We start from the raw sequence: 26032 nt of genomic DNA, 5'->3' as shown, positions 1-26032 counted from the left end.
TGTTCTGCTTAAATCTGACGAATTTGTTCTGCATTATGCTCAACTTTGTAATACCCAACCAAGAAACTTAATTTTCTAGGCTCTCTAACATCTTGGAGTGGTAAGATGAATGAACTGCTTACTGGGAAAGCTATCACAGTAGACATCTGAACAATGCAAGGGGCAAGGATGCTGACCTCTGCAGAGTCAACAATCTTTGTAGAAATTTTGACTCTGTAGTGGGCCCTAACATCCTTGCATTCAGTCAACCAAGATTGAAAACAGTATTTTAGATCCGCAGTTGGGAATCTGCAGTTGGGAATGTGAATGTACTGTCTTCTATATGCAGTTGGTTGAATCTGCAAAAGTGAAACCAATCGCTAGGAAGGGCCAAGAGTATTTCCTGAAAAATTCCCCTATAAGTGGACCTGCATAGTTTGGTCCTATTCAAGGGTCAACTGTATTTGCCTAATTAAAAGACAGCTGGCATGTACCCTTTAAACATTGCCCCTTCCCCCTTCTTGTTTGGAAGACTTTGTGCCTTGAGGTGTGGAAGCCATTTTGAGACACAGAACTAGAGACGTATGCTGAGGATTGTGGAAGTGAAAGTCTAAAGGTGCCTGGGACTATGGTCCCAGACCATAGATAACAGAGCTGCTATCCAACCTGAGGCTGACAGTTTGGTGGATTTTCCCTGCGACTTTGCAGGTTTGCATATGCCTTATACCCATCAGTTAGTAAGTACTTATTGACACCTCCTAAGAGCAGGCTTAAGTGACAGAAGCAAGACTGAACAATTCCCTTCTACTGTGTTCCTCCCCCAAAAAATCACAGGCAGGGTGGATCTTCAGGGGGAAAAGAAGTTGAATATTTCCAGTGTGCTGGACCTTTATAAGTTGTGAAGCCTCATGGAAAGCAAAGGGAAATGCTGCTGAAAGGAAGCTGCTAAAATCCCCATGGAAACTCCCACGGGGGGGGGGCGGGGGGGGGAGGGGGGCAGGGAGACATTCCTAATCCTTTCCTCTCTTTAAGCATATCATTCCCTAGAGGGCACTCTCCAGGTATTTAAGGAGAATTATTTTCTAGGCCCCAGGGAAGGCCCTCCCACAACCCTCAGACAGGAGCTCTTCTCCCAGATTCAGGTAGTAAGCCAAGGGCTGCAGGGTCGGCTGGGCTTCACTGTCTGCCACGAATGCCCCTGTACCTTCCAGGCTGGTGAGAGCTTGGAACAGAGTCTCCTTCCTTAGGCAGCTTGTTCTGCCTTCTTAGCAGGGGGAGGTCTGGGGACTCGGTGATTTGTCTGGGGGACGGAGAGCTCCTGAAGGCCCCGAGTGATTATACCTTCCCAAGGAGGGCACCCTCACTGGAAGTCATCCAGTCTGTTTCTCAGAAATACCCACTGCTTTGTGTTCTCGAAGGTAGGGAATGCCGGCCTGTTCTAGGGCAGATTCTTTCTGTACCTGAAAGACAACGTGCCCCGTTATATGGACCACAAGAGTTGCGGTGGGAAAAGAAAGCTGTAAGGCCGCCTTTTTGAGGGGAGGTGAAGGAAGAGAGGTTCACATGGAAAAGGTTGAATTAATCATACTCCTAGTTCAGGGCACATTATCACTGGGCTGTGCAAGGCGTCTCCCTTGTCTTGTTTATTCCATGTAATCCCCGAAACTGGAATGTCAAGGTCCATTTAACCAATTAGCTGGAGCATTGGCCTTTCTGCCCGTCCAGAAGGAACAGTCACATTTTTGAATGCTGCCTCACCACTTGGCGTCTGTACATCACAGTGGTACATGTATTCTGTCACAGTATCATCTTCAAACATTGAAGAATAGTTCCATTTGAAATCAGGCCTTAAACACCATACTACACTTAAACCAAATGGTCCTGCAATCCTGAAGCCAGCTGAAGGGTTGCAGGGAGTCGATGCTGCTCCCAAGGCTCCGATGCAGACTGAAATTGGTCTGTCTTCATCAGCAAGGTCCAATGGCTCAGGGAAACCCCAGGACTCCATCCACTAAAATGAGATAACTAACTGTTGACAGGTACTAGAGTGAGTAAGAAGCAGCCAAGATCCCACCCAGGTTGAATCCACACAAGATCATTTTGTCCAGTCCTAGTGCACATCTCCACTTTTCAATCAATGGATTCCACAAACTGATTCTCCGCTTCTTCTGCGTCACTGTCAAACATGGGTCTACCACTTCTCCAAAGCCCAACAGGTCAAGAACACAGAAGGGTCCATCGGTGCAAAAATTTCCAAAATTCAATGTCCGGAGTCCAAGACCTCCTCCAAAACCATTGAGGAGGACAAGTAGGGTCTTATTTGAAACATTGTGAGAGAACTTCAGTGTCCATATTTTATTTACAGTCTGTAATTACTTCAAAACAATGAGTTAGAAAATGAACAGAAAAGGGGATTGCCAAAAAGCTCATCACTGCCAACATGTATACATACAGTGTGCCAGTAACTGCTTCGCATGTGCTATGTCGGTTGATCCTCACAATTATCCTATAAAACTGATTCTTCTTGTTGTCTCCATTTTACACTTAAGAAAACTGATCCCAGAAGGAGCAACTAACTTGCCTAAGGTAACCCTGCATGCAAGAGGAGCCCTGGCTTACGACTCCAGCTTTTCTGATTCTACACTTTGGGATCTTTACCACCACGTCGCCCAGCCTCCAAGAGAGCAGAATTCCATTCTCATAAACGGCTCAAGGAATCAGCAAAGGCAAAAAGTCTTGGATTCCTGCCCTGTGCCTGTGACACTAGGCATTCAAAATGGTAACAGATCACCCCAACATGGGAGACAGTCCCCCAAACACAGGCTCTGCTCACCCCAGTCACCAGCTGGGTGACCAAGGGCTCCAGGTGCATCTGACCCCTCTTAGGGGATGCAGGGATCCCCCTCGTTGGCTAACCCCATGAGAAGGGTGTGCCTAGGCTAAACTAGTCTCCACAGAGGACTCTGTGGTGATCGCTTTCCCATCTGGAATAGGTATTTGAATCTACATCCCCTCGGGGTTGTAAGGATAACAGAAAAAAATGTGTCCTTAGCATCGAGCTCTGGTTATATTATAGTCACTTAGGGGTTGGAGACCTTGAATAGGAAAGGCAAGTGGGCCCGTAGCCGAACACCGCCTGTCTGCCACCCCCACCCCAGGCCCAGGCCGAGGCCCAGCCCCAGGCCCAGCCCAAGCCCGAGCCCGAGCCCGAGCTTCAGCCTTAGACCACGGCCCAGCCCCTGATCTAGCCTTAGAGCCGGCTCCAGCCCCAGCCTCAGCTTTAGCCTTAGACCCAGACCCAGATCCAGGCCCAGCCCCCGCCCCAGCTCAGCTCCAGCAAGAAAGGGACTCAGGCGTCCCCAGGAGTCACCGCGGCGTTTACCAGGGCCCGCAGCTCCTGCCAACCCAGCTGGACGCACTGAGCCTGTGGTCCGCCATCGCCGCACCGGCTCAGCGGTAACGGCCGAGCGTTTGGTCCCCGTGCGGGCCGGTCTCTCGGGTTGCTAGGAGACCACAAAGCCACGCGCGGATCAGATTGGTGGCGGAGGGGCGGCCGGCAGCCCAGACGCCCCGCCCCCAGGAGCCCAGCGTTTTCGGAGAAGGGGTCCCTGCACCTCACAATCCCTCGCGCCCCGGGGATCTCCGGCCCCGGAGGCGGGTGCGTTGGGAGGGAAGGGATAGGACCTAGTCCTTGGTTTAATTATGTTGTAATCTGTTGGGAAGCCGTTTTCACCTTCTCACGGAGATTTACCTTAAACTGGGCCCTGTCTGTTTCGCTCACAACCCTTTCAAAAAATTTTCGTTTAAGGGAAGAAAGGAAGAAAGCAGCTGGCTGGAGAGAGAGCAAGAGAAAGATTGGAAAGAGAGGGAAGGAATAGGCTGATGTCTACTGGTGAGAAGGATTTTTAGCATGAAATGCTTCCCTGGAGGTCTTGGGACCGCCCGGGCACCGCAGCCTCCGCAGTCCGGGGCTGCGCGGGGCCGGCTAGTCACCCGCTGATGGCCAGGGTCCGCTCCAGCTCGCGTGCAATTTGACTCTTTTCCCCTGACCCACTTCCAGCAGTGAAATTACCATCCAGTTGGACCTGGTAGGCACATGTTCATGTATATGTGGATCGCACGAGGATGTTTTGGCTTTTTTAAGTTCTCTTTCTACTTCTGAAGTGTTTCGGACTGAATTATTAAGCATTGCTTCCAGAGAAAATAGCAGGAAAGCATTCTCCTGTCTCAAAATTATTACAGTAGTTAAATTCTGTCGTGGGAGAATAATTTTTGTAGTCAAAGATGTCTTCTCATTTTCAGACTCTCTGATAATGAATTGGTTCCACCTTTAGGAATCTAGTAAATATGTGGATAGTATTAAAAGTACCCTGGCTGTCCTAGCTTCAGCACCTCCACTTGTGCATGTTCACCCGCCTTCTCCGCGCACAGTGGAGAGCCCTGGAGTCCACCACCTCGGATGAACCCTTATTCTGCCACTTAATAATTACGCACACCTGGGCGCAGTAGCGTGAACGTTTTTAAGCTTCATTGACTTCCTAGTCTGAAAACGGGGGAAATAATAGTATCTGCCTATGAGGTTGTTGGGAGATGCAATGAGATAATGGATGCAGAGCACAGTGCTGGGGATTCAGAATCCCTCATTCACTGCTGAGTACCATTGTTATCTTTTGGAGATAGGCGTATTTGCCTTGTCTACTTCACAACACTGTTACAGGAATCAGTTAACAAATGTAATCATTATAAGGAGCCTGATTAGTTGTTTTTACTATCTTTGATAATATCTTTGGTATAGTTTGATTGATTGCAAATTCAAGCTTAATTACTTGGAGGAAGTAGGATTTTCTCCATAAGACTGTGGGTAAGGTTCATGTCCATCTTGCTCCTAGTCCTGTGCCTGGCCGGCATGCTGTAGGTCCTCACTGAACAACTGTTGTCTGTTATGACCATGCTAGGCACTGAGGATGTCAGGCAACGGAGAATAAACAAACTTGGTCTTTGTCATCTTTGGTCTTAGTTTCTAGTATTTGTTACATGAATTAAGAAAAAAAGCACCTATTTTCATGACTTTTGCTTCCTCACAAATTAGTATTTGCTCCATCTAGTAATTTTGTCCATGAGCCGGCTCCCAACCAGGCAAGTGAGGGGGTGCAGAAGGAAAAAGAGGTGAGACAGTGCCTGCCCTTCATTTTACTTCCCGGTCTCAAAGTCCCACATACATGCAGCAGAAGCGTCCTAATTCCCAGCCAGTTCCAGCTAGGGTCCATTATGCTCATCAGGCCGCACAGCTTCCTTGCCCCTTCTGTTGCCATGAGTTAAAAGAGGGTAGGAGGATTTCTAGTCAACTGTAGCTTCTGTTATGGCGAGGGGGGGTGCACCACACGCTGTGGGGCTGGTTTGATTACCCTTTACCCAGGTGTATGGAAATCTACCAGGCTCACTACTACTGCAATTCCCTCCATTGCCTCTGGCACTTCCCAGCCCCTCCTTCACTCTAGGGAAGGCATGCTCTTGTGCTGCTGGGGGGTTCATCCCCACCCCCCAAGGTTCTTGCCAGATCCCCCTCTTACAATTCCTCCCTTTAACACTTCTGGACCTTTGTAATCTTATGAAGGCAAATGGGTGAAGGTCTCATTTTTCTGTAGCTACTTTCTGCTGGCCAAGGATGTGGTCCTACCCACCTCTGGGTTCAGAAAACAAAAAGAGGGATTGGGAATGAAGGGAAACATTCATGCGAGGGAGGAGGATTTTGCAAAGTCCAGATCAGTTGGTTGTCCTTGGGACGCAGCATATGCGATATCCAAAGGATGGCATTGCTGGACAAGTTGACATTCTTGTGGTATTTTGGAGGTGATAAGTTTGGCAGGAGGGTTAGAAGACATAGTCAGAACCATAATAACTAAGTGACAAAGGTAGGAACTAACTCTACAATATTGCAGATTAAGAAGGAGTGTCTTCCTTGGAGGAAGGCGTATAAGGCATGTCACACCTTTTCGAAGCCCTTTTGTCCACTATGTTTAACTTAACTCAGGCTGAGGGGGATTTTTTAGGTTCCCCATCTCTGAAGAATAGTGGACCTTTTTTTATCTGTACTGTTAGGGCAGAAAAGGAAAACAGTTTAAAGCAAAGTCAATTGATCACCCCATACTTCACCAACTCAACCATCTAGTCTAGTGAAATCTTTGCATCTTAGGAGGCGGCAATGCAGGTGGGCCTCTAAAGTGAGGGCTATACTATGTAAACAAACACCCAGGTAGATGAGCTTATAGGCATATACCCTATGAAAACAGAAGGAAGAACACAAAGGTTCATTCACACCACAAATCATAAACCAGTCTCTGAGTCTGCAATGCTGTCTTTTGAGAAGATGTCCAGTTGTAAGACCTTTGTTGAAATGATATGCAACAGTGGCAATTAGATAAATTCTTCTTTTTTTAAAAGAAATTATTTTTGCCTGTAAATTGAACATCCCTGATGATGTCATCAGGTGTTGAGGTAAGACTGATATGCAGAATCCAGTTCACCTTTCAAGTGAAAACAAAATTTTGAGGACAGTTTGCTGTATTAGAGCCCAATTTCCACAACTGAGTATTATGATTTTTCTTGAAACACAATTTTTTCCCTTAAGATTTCCCTCATTGTCAGCAAAGGGATTGCATTAAGTCCTGTTTTTAACTTTTCATGATTATTTGCATAAACACAGTAACAGTAATTAATCACAAAGACTCTTTATATATGTTTTGCTGTAACTCACATGAGGAACCTTTAGATTGAGCTTTAGTCAGTCCTTCAGGGCATAGACGCCAAGTTGCACAACTGCCATACAGCTTTCCCTGAAGTACCTATGTTTCTCAAGTCCTTGAGGTTCTCAAAATGTCTTAAGGTTCCTTCCCTGCCATCTTTCAGGAAAGCAATCTTCCTGGGGACCTGCTTGTGGGGCCAGAGGACCATATAGTGGCCCCTGAACAGTGGCCCCCCAAATTTGGGTGATCCTCACCCCACTTAAAGTCTGTCTCCTTCCCAAGCCTGTTTTTCCAGTGCCCACCCAGAATGTGGGCAACCCTTGCTGAGATCCCTGGTCATGGCTCTCAGAGCAGTCCTTGTCTGGAGCCAGTTCGTGGCCTCCAGAGCTCAAGCAGTCCCCATCAGATCTCAGGTGCGAGTTTAAATGGTCTTCCTTGGACCCCAGTTTGTGACCCCAGAACTGGAGTTGTCCCCATCAAATCCAAGTTGTGCAGAAACTTGAACGGTACCCATGTGGCACATAGCCTGACTGGTGAAGTGCCCACATGGCCTGCAGCCAGAATGGCGGGGTGGTGGACCAAGCAGTACTCCCAGTGGTTCTAACAGAACCCATGTGGCATAGTGCCCAGCCCCCAGTGTGCATGCTGGTTCAGCTCACCTGGTCTTGGCATCCCTTTCCTCCCCAGACCTGTTTCCTTCCACCATCTTGGTGTTCCCAGTGACTGGTGCCTTGAGCTGAGGTGTAGGGAAGTTCCCTGAGATTAGGAAATCCTCACAGCCACACTTGTGGAGTCAACCTGCCAGAGGCACCTGACGAAGGTCCACTTTGTCCCATCAAGTGTTGCCAAAACTGTTACCAAACAAAGTGGGATTTGGCCACCTATCATCAAACACAGGCATAAAACGGATATTGGTGGGGAAAGAAAAAGTTCTTTATTTAAATGTTGCCCCACTTGGGGGAGCTGGGAAATGCCCGGCTCCGTGCCAAACTTTCCCACAAAACATAAAATAACCCGGCCACCCCCAGAACCAGAGCTGGTATCCAGAAACCCCACTCCAGTTTTATTCTGGAACCCAAGGCTTCTAAGCAACTTAGGATAGTTTTTTGGCTTCAGGCTCTTTCTCCATTCAGAGTATTCTTGTAGGGAGAGCATTGCCATTGCTTTCTGCACCTTCTTCTCATTCCTGGGGCCCAGGGCCGCCGCCAGACCACTGCAGCTGGTCGTGCGAAGGCAGAGGGTCTCTGTCCGCGAAGGTCCAGCCCCCCAGGCTGCTCACGCCCACATGGCCAGTGAGTATACCAGACCGCGTGTCCATGTGCTGATCTCACAGCACGAGAAAGGGCATAGCTGTGGTATGAACCTGCAGCACCCCACAGGCCTCTGCCACGCATTCCCAGGGCAAGGCCCAGAAGGAGGGACTTGGCCTTCAGGAACCAGCTCCTGACCCAGGCTTATCCCCAGGCCCAGGCCCAGGCCCAGCCTTAAACCCAGGTCCAGCCCCATCCCCATCCTTAGCTCAAGATCCAGCCTTTGACCCAGTACCCACTCCTGACCCGACTCTCACCACAGACCCAGCTCCAGTCCCAGCCTTACCCCCAGCCCCCACCCCCACCATCGCCCCTGCAAGAATGGGCTTCCAGCACCCCCGTGTTGTACCTGTGGCATTAACCAGGGCTTGCAGTTCATGCCAACCAGGTTTAGTGCACGAAGCCAGAGCAGCCACCTATGGTCTGCCATTGCTGCCCTGGCTCCATCATAACATCTGACCCTTCTGTTGTACCTTCTGGTCTCTCGGGTTGCGAGCAGACCGCATAGCCATGTGCTTTTGTGATTCCCTGGGGCCAGTAAGTAAGGCCTAAGGTCACTTCCATTCTTTTTTTAGGCCCCTGGAATATTAAAGTAATTAATAAATAACAAAACACGGTGTTGTGGTTATCTATCATGCTGTAACAAACCACCCCAAAACTTAGAGGTTAATACACGTTCAATCATTTGCTCACAACTCTGCATTTTGTGCAGTGCTCAACAGGGAGGGCTTGTCATCTCTGTTCCATGCAGCGTATGACTCGATTCATCTGGGAGTTAGACGGACTGTGACATCTCTGATGGCCTCTCATTCTGCAGTTCCCTCCCATGTGGCTTCTTCTCATCCACCTGTGGAATCCAAGCTTCTACCACAATGGTTAGACCCCAACTAGGTAAAGGAAGGAGCTTCCAGGTCCCTTAAGGCCTAAACCTGGAACTGGCCTCTATCACGAGTTCCATCACATTCTCTTAGTTGAAGCAGGGTGCAAGGCCAGCCCAGATTTATGGGGAGGGCAATAAACTCCACCTTCGATTGCAGGAGCAGCAGGAGCCTATAAAGAAAGAAGAGTTGTTGACTGTCATATCTGGAGATTGGCTGCCATATGGGGTGGTAAAAATTGTGGTGTATTTGCAATCTTTACATTTAACACCCTAACACTTTGAACATACAAGTATGCAATGACTATATGATAGACCTCCTTTGAGTATATCAATATACATTTAATGTAACAATATAAACTTATTCTAAATTTAAGGTGGGGCCTAAAGAACCCTTCTTGCTTTCCCCAGTGTTACAGTCTGTTGTCCTGGAGACTGTCTTAAGAGTCTGGGAAGGAAGTATTTCTCTTTCTGAGTCCTGAATGATTGTGTAATTTGTAACAGACATCAACAGTCATTCCTAAAGGGCATTCAGTCTTCTCAAAGTTTTGTTTCTTCTAATTGTAGATATAGCAAGGTCATAGGGAAAACTCTTCCTTGTCTCCCTGCCAGGGCACTAGCCTCCCCACCTGCCTAGTAGAAGCACTAATCTCTTACCACACAGCCTGCCCCTGCAGAGTGCTTTAGGGGGGCTATTAGTCTATGTACCTGCCATGCAGCAACCGCTCCCTGGATGGAGAGGTGGAGCCACACAGGTAGGGTGAGATGATTCTGTGGCACACACACAAAAAAGACTTAATAGTGCCAATTAGCAGTGGAGGTGACACATCCTATAGATCAGATATGAGGAGTGGGTATCAAGGAGCTTTGGGAAGTTTGTATGAGAATTTTGGGGCTTTGGGTAGAGTAGCTGCCATGGGGTGGAGAAGAAAATGGAACTGAACAGAAAGGCAGCCAGGCCAGGTGCTAAAAAGTTGTGTCAGCTCTTTACAATAGGACAGATTTATTGTGGGATCACACAGACTGCTATTTTGGGGACACAAGGTTTTAGGTTTTCTTTTAAGTTGTTTGTATTTTCTGTAATTAAGTCCTTTTTGTTCTCTCTTAGTGTTTAGTAGATTTTTAAAATGCTAGTCTGGTCAGCAGTGCTAAGAAGAACCAAGAAAGAGCTTTTTGTCTAGTGTGAAGCAGAATTTTAAAGGGGAAGCAGCTTACCAACCACCTGACAGTGGGAACTACCGAGTGGCGTCGCCCAAGTGTGAGAGCCTCCACAGAAAGGTGAAGTGAGGGCAACTGAGCTGGAAACTCTTGCGCAGATACGCTCCCCACACAGAGATGGGTTTATCAAATCTGGGTCTTTCCCTCCATTCCCAGAGTCCTGCTACTCCCTAGTGGCCCAGACAAGAAGCGAGAAGGGACCTCAATGAATAATGGAAGATTGAACTGGGGTTGGTGGTCCACAGCAGGTGCAGGTGGGTAGCTATGGAGTTTTCTCCAAAGAGTGGAGCCAGCAAACATAAAATCTGGTCTTAATCAGGACATGGTAGAGAGGGGGTCCAATCGAGCCTGAACTGTTAGGTGCCAAACAACAGACAGGTTACCTAATCTTTTTTCTAGTTAATGAAGGAGCGGACACACATAGACTGCAGAAGACCCCGACCAATGCCTAGGAAGAGGATGAGTGAGCATGAGTGGGTTTGCATGGCCCTTTAAGCAAACCGGGGCACAGGGCAGAGCTTAGCTGGATAGCTGGACTCTAAAGCAGAGATGCGGCAGAATTAGGGATAAGGAAAGGCTGCCGGTGGTGGATACATGAGGTTGGGGAACCACCAGGCACTCTGGCCACGACACTTGGAAGACTTGAATCATTCCAGACCCCACCGTGGTCTGGTTCTCTGGTACCTTTCGTAGCGTCAGCTGGGGAGAGCTGGGAGTGCACAGTCCCTGTCACTGAGAATGTCCCAGCCTCAGCCCTTCCCTCACAATCTGCTTCAGTTATTTAAGACTGAGTAACACACTACACCAAAATTTAGTGGCTTAAAACAACAATCCTTTATTTTGCATTTTGGGCAGGGCAAAGAAGGACCACTCTGCTCCATGTGTCTGGGGCCCGTGACTCAGATGGGAGGGGATCAACAGGGCATGTCTCTGCAGTGTCTCCTATGTTCTCTCCAGCATGGAGGTCCCAGGGGAGCAGACTTAGTAGTGGCTCATGGCTCCAAGAGCAACGATTTCCAGAGGCCTGAGCAAAAGTCGCAAGACATTTGTCATCTAGCTTGAGAAGTTCCAGGATATGGTGATTTCAACCATATTCTATTGATTTAACAAATCACTAAATCCAGCACAAAATCAAAGGGAGAAGGTATAGACCTCACCTCCCACCCAATAGGAGTGTCAAACCATGTGCCACCATTTCTAATGCAGCCCAGCATCTCACTACCTCCTTAGCAAAGCCTCCCAGCTGAATTCCCTGTCCCCAGATTCTCACTGATGGCAGCAGAGAGGCAGCAATGCACAGGGTAGAAAAAGTGAGGGTTTCAGAGGCCACGAGACCTGTATTCCAGTCTAGGCAGGATCCACCACTCAGCAACTGGTTGAGCTTGTTAGGTTACTTATCTTGTGCTGCTGTGTTTTCCTTGTGTGTCAAATGGGAGTACTAATACTACAGGGGCCAAGAAAATGTGTCCCTCAGATTTCCCAGTGCAACGTGTAACTGACCAAAGGCCCTGCCATAGCTGCTGAGCTCTGAAATCTGTCCTCTGATACTCATTTGTTGGTGCCAAGGCCAATTTCCTAGGGCTGCTCCCAGCCCATGAACAAGACCAAAAGGCCTCTGCCGGGAAAGTGCCGGACTCCTGGGCTAGGCCAGTTTGGCTCAAGGACCCTTCAGGGCCTTGCTGAGCTTTCTTAGAGTTGCACTGCAGTGTGAGGTGCCTCCTTCCACCCAACCTTCCTTCCTTGCCTCTCTCCTTCACAAGGATCCCACCTGCATCTCAGGGCCAGCTCTCTGTTCCATTTCCCTCCTAAATCACTTGCACAGCATTACTGTGGGGCACTGCTTTTGAGGGACTGGGACAAGCAGTCACATGCTCACAGGGCTGCTGTGGGTATTAAATAAGTGGATGTATGTAAGCACCCAGTCAAAGCCTGACATATAGTTGACATTCATTCCACTAATATTTATTGACTCTCTGTTGTGTACAGGCTTTAATCTGGGTGCCTGGTACACAGAGGTGAGCAAAGCTGACGCCAACGTCAGGGCCACCTGCTTGAAGCTTCTTGCTGACTCCCACTGCTGAGAGATAAAGTCCCAACTCTTCTATAGAAGAGACACAAAAAACCCTTCAATGCCCGGTCCCAACAGGCCTCAGCACCTCCCACGCCACACCTGCGCACTTGCGGCTATCATCAAAAGGAACTTCCTTCTTCCCTCCTACAGACTTGCTCTTCCACCCCCAAAGTCTTAGCACACCTTTTTCTTCTCCGCTGAATGCGTCCTCCCTCCGTCATGTGACAAACCCTTACACATCCACCCAACCCCAAGTTCATTTGTGGGGTCCTAGGTCACAGGGGACGTGCTTGTTGGTACAGATCTCGGCACGCACCCCGTAAAAGCGCGGTTACATTGTTCTGTAATTGCTGTAACAATGTCTTCGCTAACTTGTGAACTTGTCTAGAGCTGGGCAATGTTGCATCCATCCTGAAAGCCCAGTGCTTGCCACTTGGCAGGCCCGCAGTACGTATCTGCAGAGTATGTGAATGAGCCAAGGAGGACAGGCGATGTTGGGGGCGACCGCGGGGCCTGCAGCGAGCAGGCGTGGTCGCGGCGGGGCCTGGCCTGTGTCAGGGAGCCTTGGGCACTGGGAAACAGCCCCAGGCAGGCGCGGCTCGGGCAGGCCGAATCGCAGCCTCCGCCGCGGGGCACATGACTGCGGGCTCGGCCTCCGCCCCGCCCGCCTCCCCACGCAGCTGCTCGCGGTGGCCTCCGGACTTTGCGGCGAGCAGGCTGGAGAACGCCACGGCCTGCGCGCTCCCTTTCAGGCTCCGGAGCTGCGCCAGGCGGGCACCGCGGCTGCCCGATCGGAGGAAACCGAAACCAAAGCGTCTCGTTCCCTTCCCGGGACGGCCGGCCGGCCGGGTTCCCCGCAGGCCCTGTCGCCCCGCCGCGGATCACGGAGCCCAACGCACCGCCCGGCCCGCGGGCGTCCGAGGGTCCCTGGTTTTCCCGCCGCTCGTGTGGCGGCCGCAGCGGCGGCCTCTCCCCCTTCCTGTTGGGTCGCCTGCGTTCGCCGCCCTGCCCGTGAGCCGCGTGCAGAATGGCCAGGTGCTGCTTCTACGCGGTAGGGACGCTGTCTCTGCTCCTCCTGGTGACCAGCGTCACGCTGCTAGTGGCCAGGGTCTTCCAGAAGGCCGTGGACCAGGCGATCGAGAAGGTGAGGCGGAGCTCTGTGTGTGTGTGTGTGTGTGTGTGTGTGTGTGTGTGTGTGTGTGTATCCACGCGCCGTAGAAGGTGGCCGAGCGGGGGGCGGGGGGGGATGGGGGGGCGCTTCCATTCCCCCTCCCACTGCTGAACCTCGCGCAGGGAAGATTTGCACCTCTGCAAACTCTGCGTATTAGAGCCCTCCTTTCTTCCTTGTCTTCCCCTGGGTAAGAGGTAAGGGTTAAAGGATGGAAAGGAATGGCAATGACTATGTTCCGTTTATAACAATAAATAAGACTGTGGATCTAGACTTTTTAAAAAGGCTTTCACTTATGTTATGTCATTTGTATCTCCACTCCCGTCTCCATCCCCTGCCGTACTACACCCAGATCTCTGCTGGGCCCCAACTTATTTTCCTCCCTCTTCTTGTAAAAACAAAACTAAATGAAAGACACAACAATAGAGGCAAGTTTGCTGGCTGCTTGCTGTGGCCTTCGAAGTGGCGAGGGGCTGGGGATGAGAGAAAGTTGTGTGGTCTCTTGTGTTCTTGCCTTCCCGGGCTGGGCAGGGCAGTGGCTATCCAGGCCAGGCCTCTGGGTTGGGTGACAGTTCAGACCGTCAAAGTCTGTGTCTCAGCAGCCTTCTTAGCAGCGTGCTATTCTCGTACCAACAGCCTGTGTTGCTTTGTCTCATCGTCGATTCTTGCTCTTCTCAAACAGCCATAAGCTTCAGACAAAGATGCAGGTATTGATTCTTCGAAGACTCTGAAACTGTCACTTCCCCTTTCATGAGAGGGCTGGCGAGCTCGCTAGTTATTTTAGAAGGCTTCTCCATCATTTGATTTCACAGGTGATCATTTCTTCTGCCCTTTCACCCAGACCCACCAATCTGTGTGAAAAGAGGATCAAGAGTTTTACTGTGACCACTTTTTCCTTTAAAAAAACAAAACAAAACAAAACGTTGGAGCAGCCTAATTTCCCCCACTAGTTTGCACTTGCATCTCAGGCCTTGTCTGGTTTGACCGCCGCACCCACTCCCTATTAGTAAAGCTGGCTCATTCCAGGCGGCAGCGGATGTATTCCTTTAACAGAGGTTCCCAAAAGCCATCAATTATTTGAAATCTGGCAGTTAAAGGCAACCTAAAAAAAAAAAAAAGAAAAAAGACAACACCATGGGAAAGCATAATTTAATTTTTTTAAGTTCACATTGCCAAGGGGAGATGAAGCCCATTGTCTGAGCTTCTTAAAGACCATTGTTTTCCCTGAGCACCCATGTCCAAGGAAAAAACTGAACTGAATCTTTTTCACTCCTGTCCACCTGAAAATCCATGGCAAAATTGTTTAAGGATGTAAATTCTTGCTTGGATGACTAAAGTTAACCCAGTTATAGTCAAGGTATGAATTTTCTTACGTGGCTTTGAAAGGCTGCTTCAGGAGAGCCCTGTGAGATGAGTGTCCTGCCCAGTGCCTCAGACGTACCCGCACGCAGATGCTCTGTGGGACTCTCCTTCGTGGGGGGCAGCTGTAAGGCACCTAGGCTGGGGTTTGAGTTGGCACTGCTATTTGGTGATTCTCTTTTCATGCAGTTTTCACCACAGGGATTGGGCTTTGTGCCAACTAATAAATTATAGTACAGGGTAAGTGGACTTTCAGAATTACCCAACCCCACTGCGGAACACTATACAATGTGATGTGTGAAACTAAATGGCAGGGCTAGCGTCAGTGGGTAGATATGGGAATATTGTAAGTTACCCAGAGGCTATGTGGTCTCTTCATTACCATTCCGCTCTCCTGGATCGCCTGTAGGGTTGTGGGACACTGGGAAAGGGTAAGGATTCAGTCAGTAGATCAGCGCTCCTGGGCGTGCATCCCGGCACCACCAATGTACTAGCTGGGTGACCTTCCGCTAGGTAGGTGCTTAACCTTTCTTGATCCTTGATTTCCCCATCTGTAGATAGAAAGGTTATAAGAATTCTTAAGGAAAGTGGATGTTTTGAAGGGATATAGTTAGTGCTTTGTAAACGATAACAGTTTTATTTTTTGTTAGAAGCCACGTAAGCAAAGAAAGCTATACATGAGATGTCAAGTCGGATGCCTGTGTTGAAATCCTAGCCTTGCCATTTAGAAGCTTTTTGACTTTGAGCAAGTTACTTAACTTCTCCGAGCCTTAATTTCATGACTTGGGAAAGCGAGGACGTTAGCTGCCTTGGGCACAGTGCTGCATTTACCATAAAACGTACAAAGCTAAAGCTTTGAGCCCCTCACTTGCACAGGTCCTTCCAAGGCTCTGTACCTAATTCTGCATCCAGAATTTTGTTTTTCTTAGGAAGAGCCTCCTTACATTGTGTCAGCCGCACACAACCCTGAATCTGTCTCTGTGTGTATGCTGTTGTGAGACTGAGTGAGGCCATCTGTGTAGAGCACTCAGCACATTATCAGGCACTGAATAAGGTGATCGACTGAGGCCACGGTCGTTACTTCCAGGAGTATTATGAACAATTCATTCACATTTTGGCTTTAATATAGTTGTAACATAATCCACCCTGATAATCCCAGTTTGTAATTGTTTTATCTGGAGATTGTCCACACCCTGGCTTGTAATACATCAAAAGTAGAGGGGAGAAAAGAGATGAAGTCCTAATGAGCTGGTTTGGCTAATTGCAAGTAGCTTAGTAACATAATTCCTATCAGAAGAATTTTCCTCACGTGATAATTGTCCTTGAATCCCGCAATGATCAGAGGTGGTTGAAAGGAGATTTTAATTTGGGCCAGTGCACGCAGTGGAAGGAACCAAGACTAGTTGTCCCACTCTGGGCAAACCCTGTAGTTGTTTCTACTTAACTTTTCTCAACTACAAAAGAGGCATAGTGATACCTCCCTCTTTTATGCCCACACGCACTTCCTGGGGGATGTACTGAGCAGTAAGCAGGTCTTCTCTATCAAGCGTTTTGATCTTCCTGAAGACAACTTTGAACAGACACAGCAATCTCTTCTCCTCTGTAGAGCCTAGGAGGGCAGGATTTTATGTTACACTGCATTTCGTTTGGTAACCCCACTGATTGCCCTGGCACCGGCACAGTGCATGCTATGTGGTAGGTACGTGACGAATGCCTGTTGCCTCTCTATTGATCATTTTGGTTGAAAGAACAGTGACCCGAGAATCAGCAGAATGTGGTTAAAATTCCTTTTGGTCTCATTAACAAATACTTGAATTAAATTGAACAAGCCAAGTAGCAAATTACTGAACCCCTCAAAACCTCAGTTTCCTCATTTTGAAATTGGGGGTAATAAGAATAGCTTCTTTAGGGCTGTTGCAAGAAGGAAATAAAGTGATAGATGTAAAGCATCTAGCAAAGTCCCTTGCACAATGCCCGGACATTAACAATTGTTTTATTGTTTCTGCTTATTCTTTTCTCATGTAGAAACTGAAGCTTATGTAGTAGATAAGGTTCCTTCTAGCTCTAGAATCTGGAGATTCTATGACATGGGCATGTGACCTTTGCTTGAGAGCAACAATGCAGCTCAGAATATTAAATTTGGCTTTAGACTTGAATTTGAACATCTCCCAGAAATGAAGATGCAGAGCTGGACAAAGTCAGGGCTGGCCAGTAAGAGATGGGCTGGCAAGGGAACCAGTGAGAGGGAAAGAGATGGTTCACATTTTGCTTCCTATTAGTTTCCTGCAGGCCAAGGAAGAACAATAGCATTAGGTCTCAGGGATAAGATGAACAGGACAAATACATTTACCCTTTGCCAGAGCCCGAGGCTCTGGGCAAGGGAGTCCCAGCTGGCCTCTTCTGGGAACCATGGCAACTGCAGAGCTGTTCCCCTGATGCCTCAAGAAATATAATCACTGGTAATTTAACCAGATAACATCCATTGGTGAATACGTAGAGATCTTCTTTTTAAAAGTCAAATTAGTGAAATATCTTCATTGTTGTTTATGTAAAGACACTCAACTATATATAATCTTAAAGGACTCGTATTTGCATATCCCGAGTTGCCTCTTTTCAGAGCTATGAAGACTTAGGATCTTAGAGTAAGAAAAAAACCTTAGCCATCACTTAATTTGATATTTTATAGTCAAGGATACTGAGACTAAGTTCATTTTTAAGTGGATGATGGTAGGCATCAAATTACCTTTATATTTATATGATTCTAGGAACATAGATAAGTGACTTATAGAAGGCCAAATGAAATGAGAATGTGTAAGCTGGGTCTCCTAGTTCATGTTTTCCTTTCCGGGGAGGACTGTGTATCTCATTGCTAGCGACAGTCCTTGCATATTTACACCTGCTGTCCTGGTGTAACGACTGGCACCCTCTTTCCTTTCAGAAGATTCCTGGTTTGGACAATAAGTTCTGTCCTCACACATCACACTCTCCTCCACCTGTTGGCATTAAAGGCGAACAGTTCTCTCTAAGGAGCTGAAGCCCACTCAAGGTAGCTCATGAAAGATAGGATTTTTTTTTCTTTTTCTAAAGCTGCAAGGGGAAACTCATAGTAAGGCCTCCTAAGAGTTCAGTAGAAACTGGAAAGTCAGTGGGCACACTCTGTCTCCCTCTCCATCCTCTGTTTCCCCGCCAGCCTGCTTCCTCTGTTTACTTTTTGGGCCCAGGCGATTTGCTCATCGGGGGCTCCCTCAGCCTCAACTCTTTGTGTGACCTTCCAGCTGCCAAGCCTCCCATGAACATGTTCCAATTTTTAGTTTCTCTTTTCCAAATTTGTTACAGAGCAACATGATTCACTCAGCACAAGCAGAAATTGTAGATTTATAAACAGAGGCAATATCCTTGCAAGATTCCTTAACTACCAAGCAAAAGTATGCAGCTCCTCCCTGGCTTTTAGAAATGTGACCTTGTGATATCAAAATCATATTATGTTTCTTTCAACATCTTACTAATTCATGATGACCATAAGTGTATTCATTATTCATGATGAAGACAAGGAGTAAACCAGTACTTCTCAGTGTAGTCCCTTGATTCTAAGAACTGCATCCAAATCACTTAAGGAGATTTTAGAAATATAGACTCCCACAAGCCCCACTGAATCAGACTCCTTAGGAGAGACACCCAGGACACATGACTCAAACTCCTTAGGAATGGTACCCAGCATACAGAGCTAGCTGTGAAGGCCATGACTGGTTTGGATGGTGATTGTCTTAGTCCATGTCTTCACTCCTTAAGATGGCAGTTCCTTTTTTGTACCTTTGTATTTTATTCTTTATTTTTATTTATTTTTCTGATAAGGAAAGAAATGCATGCCACTATAAAAAGTCAGATACAACAAAAATTAAGAAAACAGAGGTAACTACTGTTAACATATTGTTGATTAGCCTACCTTTCTGTTTATGCATACATAGTAAATACATTACTTTACAAAAATGGGGTGCTTCTATTCCCACTGTTTATTTATAATTTCAGCTTTGTTGAGGTATAACTGACTTATAAAAGAGATGACAATGCTAGTTGAGCATATTACTACTAATAATTACTATTATTCTGCAAGCTTACATTAAAGGAAAGATGGGGGGAGGGGAGGGTTGTTGCCTGTGGAAACTGTTTGTGCTTTCTGGTTTAATCAATTGCAAGACTTTGTTCTGTCAGGCCACGGCAAAGAGGCCATCTGTTCTTGCAGGCGTTTGCTTGTTCCCAGGGAAGAGTCAGCAGGTGGGATTACAAGATCATTAATGAAAACACAAGATGTAGGCCAAGTGACTAGTCACTTTGGCCTGTATCACCAAGATATACACTATATATACACATGATATACTAATGAAGGGACCCCATTGAAACAAAACTGGTAGCTAGTCACAAGCAACTGAGGAAAATAAAGGCAACTTTCAGTGTTTGCTCTCTATCTAAAAGCACTTGTAGATATATAGTCATTCATTTATTTAGCAAATGTTTACTGAGTGTGGACTATCTGTTGGGCAGTGTGCTAAGGGCTATGGATACAATACTATACCAAACACTCTCCCTACGCTTACAGATTTTATAATCTAATTGAACTTTTTTGGCCTCAGGCCCCTTTACACTCTTAAAAAATATTGAGGACCCAAAGAACTTACGTCTCTCAGGGTTTCATCTCTGGATATTTACAATATTGGAAATTAAAACTGATGTATTTTTACAACACGAGACGAGACAAGCACATTTGCCATCAGCTCTCCGAGCAATGACATCATTGCCAGCCATGCAGCCTCTAGAAACTGTTCTCCACTCATGAAAGAAAGAAAGTAAACAAGGCCGCTGAGGTCTTGGTATTATTATGAAAATAGTTTTGACCTGGTGGATCTCCTGAGAGGGCCTTGGGGACCCAGGGGTCCTCAGACCATACTTTGAGAACTGCTGATCTGGTTTTCCTTTCATAGTTATGGTGATTTTTAGAATAATTTGAAAAATAACATAATATTCCTGTTATATTTCTGCAAGACCAGTTTGTATTATTAGTGTTTTTCACACAGCAGGATATTGATTAATGTGTTGAATATCAAATGTCCTTTCCATTCCCTCTGAGTCCGTGTTAAGGTGAGTGGTTTATCTTGGTGATTGATTAGAGGAGAAAATCATGAGTCCGGTTTTGGTCCCGCTGACTTTGGGCAGCCTGTGAGATGACCAGATGGGGCTTTTACAATGGATCCGTACAATCGAAATGATCGGAATAATTTCAGACATAAACCTTTCTTTGGGCTGAATTACTGGGACTTGCACATAATTGTTCACTGTTACATGCATGTCTGTTTTGTGTCCTTAGCTAAATTTCTTCTTGAGAGCATGGCCTATGCCTGTTAGCCATATAGAAAGCCCTCAATATTTATACAAGATCTGGCACAAAAAATGCCCCTTTTTTATTACAAAATCATAAGCATGTAATTCTGTAACATAACATACCCAAGTACACCATATGACATTGTAGGTGAAATGTTCAAATTAAAACTATTTTACCTACACCCACACCTACACCCACACATACATTATTACACCCATATTATTACCCAACCAACACACTCAAGTAGATGTTACTTCCGCCAGACCCTGTATGTTGGCTAATTAACCGAAAAGTAAGTTTTTCAGTCCAAACGATTGTTTTGGGCTGTTGGCACTGCAGATTTACCATATAACTTGATAATCTTTCCAATATTTCTTTTGGTGGTATTGCCCACAGTATTATACCTGGAAAAATCATCTTGTTCTTCCTGGCTAAAATTATCAAGCAATATCCAAAATCACATTGTAAAACTGATTTAGGGCTTTATGCTGATTTTTGATTTAGCGTCACTAGAAAGCTCAGCGGGCGACAGGGCTTGTGTGGTGGCTGTCGCCCCTGCAGAGGAGTCCTCAGTGAGGAGCATCAGTTGTTTGCGAGCCACAGCCCTAGGTTCTGACTGAGCAAAGGGCTCCTTGTGAACCAGGGAAACTGGCTCCTTGTTTCCTGTAGGATGAATGATTTCTGTGCCAAACATTCTCAGGCTTGGGGTGAGGTTATTACTTGTTAGTTTCCTAAGTCCTTCCCTGGCAGAGCAAGCCCCTGGGAGTATATCATTGAAAGCCATCAGGATCTGGGGGCAGAAATGAGACATTGAAGGTCAAATGCAGCCCTTTTCTGGACCATCTCACCACAGGAGTTTGAGGTGTGTGTCCTTGGTCACAATAGCACCCTGGGCAGAACAGCTGCCTAAAAACTGTAGCGCTCAGGTCTTCCTTTTTCACTTCCTTGTGTCAGTTCCAACGGGGAGTTCACCGTAACCTCTCACAGCTGCCCTAGTTTCTTTTCCTCTAGACGGAATGGCTGACTGCCCAGGAAGGCCCCAGAGCCCAAGTTACGGCTCCACGGCTACAGGGTCTCCCTGGGGTGGGGTTGTCAGAGAAAATACAGGATGTCTAGTTAAATTTGAATTTCAGATAAAAAATACTATTTTAGTGAGTATGTCTCATGCAGTATTTTGTTTCACTTCAATTTATCAGTTTTAACATCCTTCCATATTTACTTCATCTCTCCCCAATGTATACTTTTTCTTGAATTGTTTGAATGCAAGTTGTAGACATTGTAACACTCTGCCCCCATATCCTTCCACAGACATCTCCTAAGAATGAAAGCATTCCTGACGCAGCCAGTGCAGTGTTTGGGAGATACGTGGGCACCCTGTATTTTTATTAGCTGAATCTGGCAGGTCTACCCTGAGGGTGCAGTGGGGTAGAAGCTGTTGGAGTGGCCAAGCACGGGCTTTGAAAACCCACAGACCTGCACTCGGTCCGATTTGCCATGATCTACTGGCTCTGTGAGCCTAAGCAAGCCCGTGCCGTTACTTCCTTATCTGCAGAATGGGACCTTGCAGGATCAGTGTAAGGCTTAGAGCCCAGAACGCCCTTGCACAGCACCCGATGCCTGGAGACTTCCCATAAGGAGCAGCTGGCCATGGTAGTAATGGCAGTTGTCCTCTGAGTGAAGCGGCAGGGGAAAGAGAGAAAAATAAAGAAGCAACTGTTTTGGAAATGGTGGCAGCTATATTTATGAACTTCCCTCTGTTCTCTCCTTTTCTACACAGACACACACACACACACACACACGCACGCACGCACGCGCATGTGCTGTCTCCTCAAAGGATTGACAGTGGGTTCCCTGACAAATGTCCAGCCATATGGAGTGGAGGAAAAAGGACACATTAAAGGTACAGGAAAAGCCAGCACTCTTGAAGGCAAGATTTGAATGGAATAAAAGGTGGTGTGAGACTTGTGTGGGCCTTGACTGAGCTAAGAGCGGCCAGAGAAAGACGGGCGACGGCGGTGGAGACAGACAGCGGTCAGAGTGACTCTGGCAGGCTGTCTAGCATCGTCTTCTGTTAGGGTTTTCATTTGCTTTTTTAAGTTAAGGACTCAGGTCTACTTATTGTTTATTTCTATTCTGAAACTTCCTGGGCAACTGAGGAACAGGTTCAAGTCCAACTGTTGTAAGAACAGCCTCCTTCTGGATGAGATTTTGCCACACCCCCTTCTTTCTGGAAACTCTACCAATTGTCTTTGGACTTTTGGTTGCTTAAGAGCTGGATTCAGGCCAGGCAAGTTAACCTTGGGCAGTTAACCATCTGTTCATTCACACTTCCTGGCTCTTTCAGGGTTTATCATTCTGAGCTGGTTTTCTTTAATAAATAAATGAGATGGCAAGTCCTTTCTTACTCCAGAGTTCTCCATACCCTGTGATGCCTGTCAGAAAAAGCTGGCAAGGAGCATAGAACATTCCATCGAATAAAGCATGACAAATAAAAATTGTACGTGTTTAGGAAGTACAGCGTGATGTTTGATAAGCATATACATTGTGAAATTGATTATCACAATCAAGCTAATGAACATATCCATCACCTCACAGAGTGTGATGTTGTGATATTCTCTTAGCAATTATCCAGGGAATGATAGGAAGCAAAATCTGTAGAGCTCACTGTGGGTGTGGGGGGTTTTGCCACTTTTGTGGGAGAGCGGAACAGAGAGAACAGAGAGAAACCTTAGATTAAGTTGGTTCTCTTTGTAACCACTCCTTCTTCTTTCCCTCAGGGACTATTAATAACATTTTCTAAAATCTGAGTTTGTTTCTTAGATTTTCACTTAAAAACATTGTAAGGGAACAATTACTTTTTTCCTGCTTATAGAAGTCATTTATTTCTGTAATAAAAAATTCAAACAATGCAGAAAAACTTAACAGATAGAACGGAAGACTCCTCATAATTCTGTTTCACAGAGATAAGTGCTATTAAATGTCTAGAGTGGAGGCTTAGAGATTTTGAGGGTACCTTAATTTATATATACTTCACCTCCATGTTTTCATGTTTGTATTTTATCTGTTAGTCTTGTCCACACATACACATATTTTACATTGTCTGCTTTTTCCATTTAACTTAGATCATGAGCATGTTCCTTATTTCTGTGCAGTGTTTGTAACTGTAATTTTTAAAAAAGATTTTATTAATTTATTTTTAGACAGGGGGAAGGGAGGGAGAAAGAGAGGAAGAAAAACATCAATGTGTGGTTGCCTCTCATGCGACCCCAACTGGGGACCTGGCCTGTAACACAGGCATATGCCCTGACTGGGAATCGAACCAGCAACCCTTTGGTTCACAGCCAGTGCTCAATCCACTGAGCCACACCAGCCAGGGCGAGTTGTAATTATTTATATCTACTCTAACCTGTGCATTTTCAAGTCGTTCCTTTCCTGTTCAACATTTTGGTTATTTCCAACTTTATGGTAAGTCCTTGTTCTTTCAACCTAAAGTGAATGATAGATAGGGCTGGAAGAGGAGGTCATGACTAAAGACTTTATGGATTTTGTTTTTCTCTTCTATTGTTTAACATTTGCTAGGCTGTCTATATTTGAGCAGAGTAATGAGTGTGACAAGATTCCTTTTTTAATTCAAACCAAGTCCTAGAACTCTCTGACCCCCACCTTGAGGGCGGCAGTACCACAACCGCCTTATGGAGCACTCTGAGTGTGACAAGAGGTTAAACTCTTTGCTGAGACCTTATTTCGTCCTCACAGTGATTCTGGTCAAGCCCCCTTTTCCACTGTGTCAGTGGAACCTTCTTAACACCTCTTTCCTGTGTCAGTTCAAAGCAGACAGTGTGGCACAATAAAATTAAATAAATAAATAAATAAATAAATAAATAAATAAATAAATAAATAAAACAGCTTAGGCCAAGAGAGACTAATTCAGAGGACTGTTGCCAGGAGGGCGGGGAGGGACTCTTGCAACAGGCAGAGGGAGCTCACCGAGGGGAGAGCCTCGAGGGCTTTTCCTTTACAAGGAGAAGGAAACAGGCCTAGGAAGGAGAGAAATTTAACCAAAGTCTGGCTAACAAGCCTTCCCCCCCCACCCCCGCTCTTTTGAAGTATGACTGACAAAAATTGTGCTTGTTTAAGATGTACAACATGATGTCTGATAAGCATATACATTGTGAAATGATTGTCACAATCAAGCTAATGAACACAGTCATCACCTCACAGAGTGTGGCGGTGTGATATTTTCTTAGCAACTTTCCAGCAAACAGAACAGTACTGTCATCTATAGTCACCATGCTGTATATTAACAGACATTTGTTCCCATCGATTTGTGGGAACAACCAGTTCAGACAATCAATTATGAGGCAAAGAATGGGAATCCGAAGGTGTCTGGTCTTGTTTTAGGTAACAACGGGGGACCTCTATGACCCTTATATGAGGTGTAGAGGAGAGGGTGTTTCTTTGCAGTAAGCCATTTCCGTGAACACAGAAGAAGGACGCGTGGCCCACTGCTGTTTCTCAGGACCATGGGGTTCTGGCGACAGTCACCTTTGCCAGGAGCACTGGTTTGCAGTGAGTGCTGGGGCGGGAGGCCGGCTCCCCCGCTACTAGCAAACTCCAAGCATTCTCCCTACCTTCCTGGGCTTTGGTCATCTGAAGTGTAAAATTGGGAAGATGAGTTTTATCTTTGAGACCATCGGGGGGTTAGATGAGATAACATGACAACCTCGTACTTAGCTCTTGATATTCTGCAGCTCAAAAACCTTCCATGGCTCCCCATTGTATATCAGATAAAATCTAGACTCAACCCATCTCTCTAAATGAATCTCCCTACTCCCTGTAAAACCCACAATCACACCTAATACTGTCGACCTCTGTATCTTTTATTGTCGCCTTTTCCACAGCCACTACGTTTCTGATGAAGCAGAGGGCTCCAGGGAAGGCAGCCACGGGGCAGGCGGGGAGGCCGGGCCCACCCTGTGCAGCCAGGCGGGATAGTTGATTCAACCCCCGTTGTCTGTCAGGCGCCCACCCCCACGACCTCCTTTTACTTGCCAAATGTTTTCTTACTCTTCCTGGCTCACTTTAAGCACCCCCTTTGCCCTCCTTGGTTCATAGTCTGAACACCACAGAGACCATTATAGCCCTTGGCCATTTACCACCTGCTACTTTGTATTGTTGACGGTCTCGCATGTGTGTATCAGTATTCCCCTAAATAGAGGGAAAGCTCCTGGACCACAGAAACCAGGTCTGTGTGGCTGGGCATTTCCGACAGTGCCTAGCACACGCATAGTGTTTCCATGATTTACATCAGAGTTCCATACTTTGCGAGAAAACCGTGCGCATAGCACTGTTTTAAATAGTTGTTAGTAAAAGGGGTCATGGAATGACAGATTTTTCTTTCCACCCACAAAAGGAACGAGCTATGCTTAGCTCTTGAGGGTGCTGGGTTACTGATAAGATACACAAACTGATAGGTGTTAGAGCTACGTGTTTCAGTAATTCTCATGAAGCTATTGCTTTCTCTGTATCTGAGTGTGACTAAAATGGCCAGTGAACAGCCACTTCCTCTGGGTGTACTTCAAAGGCTCCTTCGACGTGTAGCTGACCAGCTGCTGTTACCAGGCCTGCCCCTGTGGCTTTGTGCTTGGCCGTTCATGGCTTTCTCCTGCTCTTCTTTCAATGTCTCATATCAAGTCTTCCCTCCCAACATCCTCTGAGCAAAGTCAACGGAAGCTAGTGTGTAAGTGTTCTAGTCCTGTATTCTCTTGATTGAACAGAGATTTCCTCAGGAACTGCGTTGTTCTAGACATTGTGGGGAGGATTAAAGAAAAAAAAAATACACCTCTCTATTTGTAAGTCAACATCTTTTGGGTTTAATAGGAAAATGTTCATTTCTAATTTTAGATAGAGAGAGGAAGGGAGAGAGAGAAACA

The 26032-nt window shown here is 46.5% G+C and overlaps 2 protein-coding genes across 2 annotated transcripts in view; one reads left to right on the top strand and one right to left on the bottom strand.

Annotated features, from left to right (window-relative positions):
* The window catches only part of FAM47E (family with sequence similarity 47 member E), a 30845-nt gene extending 27428 nt beyond the window's left edge, over positions 1–3417 (bottom strand). The window contains 3 exon segments of the mRNA XM_054594453.1: positions 1080–1177; positions 1180–1412; positions 3362–3417. Coding sequence (XP_054450428.1) covers positions 1080–1177; positions 1180–1412; positions 3362–3417 — 387 coding nt within the window.
* Positions 3418–12880: 9463 nt separating this feature from the next.
* SCARB2 (scavenger receptor class B member 2) overlaps positions 12881–26032 on the top strand; it is a 56002-nt gene continuing 42850 nt past the window's right edge. Inside the window, exon 1 of the mRNA XM_054591809.1 lies at positions 12881–13342. Within this exon, the coding sequence (XP_054447784.1) occupies positions 13226–13342 (117 nt within the window). The 5' untranslated portion in view covers positions 12881–13225. The remainder of the gene's footprint in view (positions 13343–26032) is intronic.

The sequence above is a fragment of the Pteronotus mesoamericanus genome, unplaced genomic scaffold (genome assembly GCF_021234165.1).
Source record: "Pteronotus mesoamericanus isolate MK-2021 breed Mesoamerican mustached bat unplaced genomic scaffold, CSHL_Meso_final contig_130, whole genome shotgun sequence".
NCBI classification, from domain to species: domain Eukaryota; kingdom Metazoa; phylum Chordata; class Mammalia; order Chiroptera; family Mormoopidae; genus Pteronotus; species Pteronotus mesoamericanus.
The sequence above is the reverse complement of the archived record's forward strand: the minus strand, read 5'-3'. Positions and strand labels throughout refer to the sequence as shown.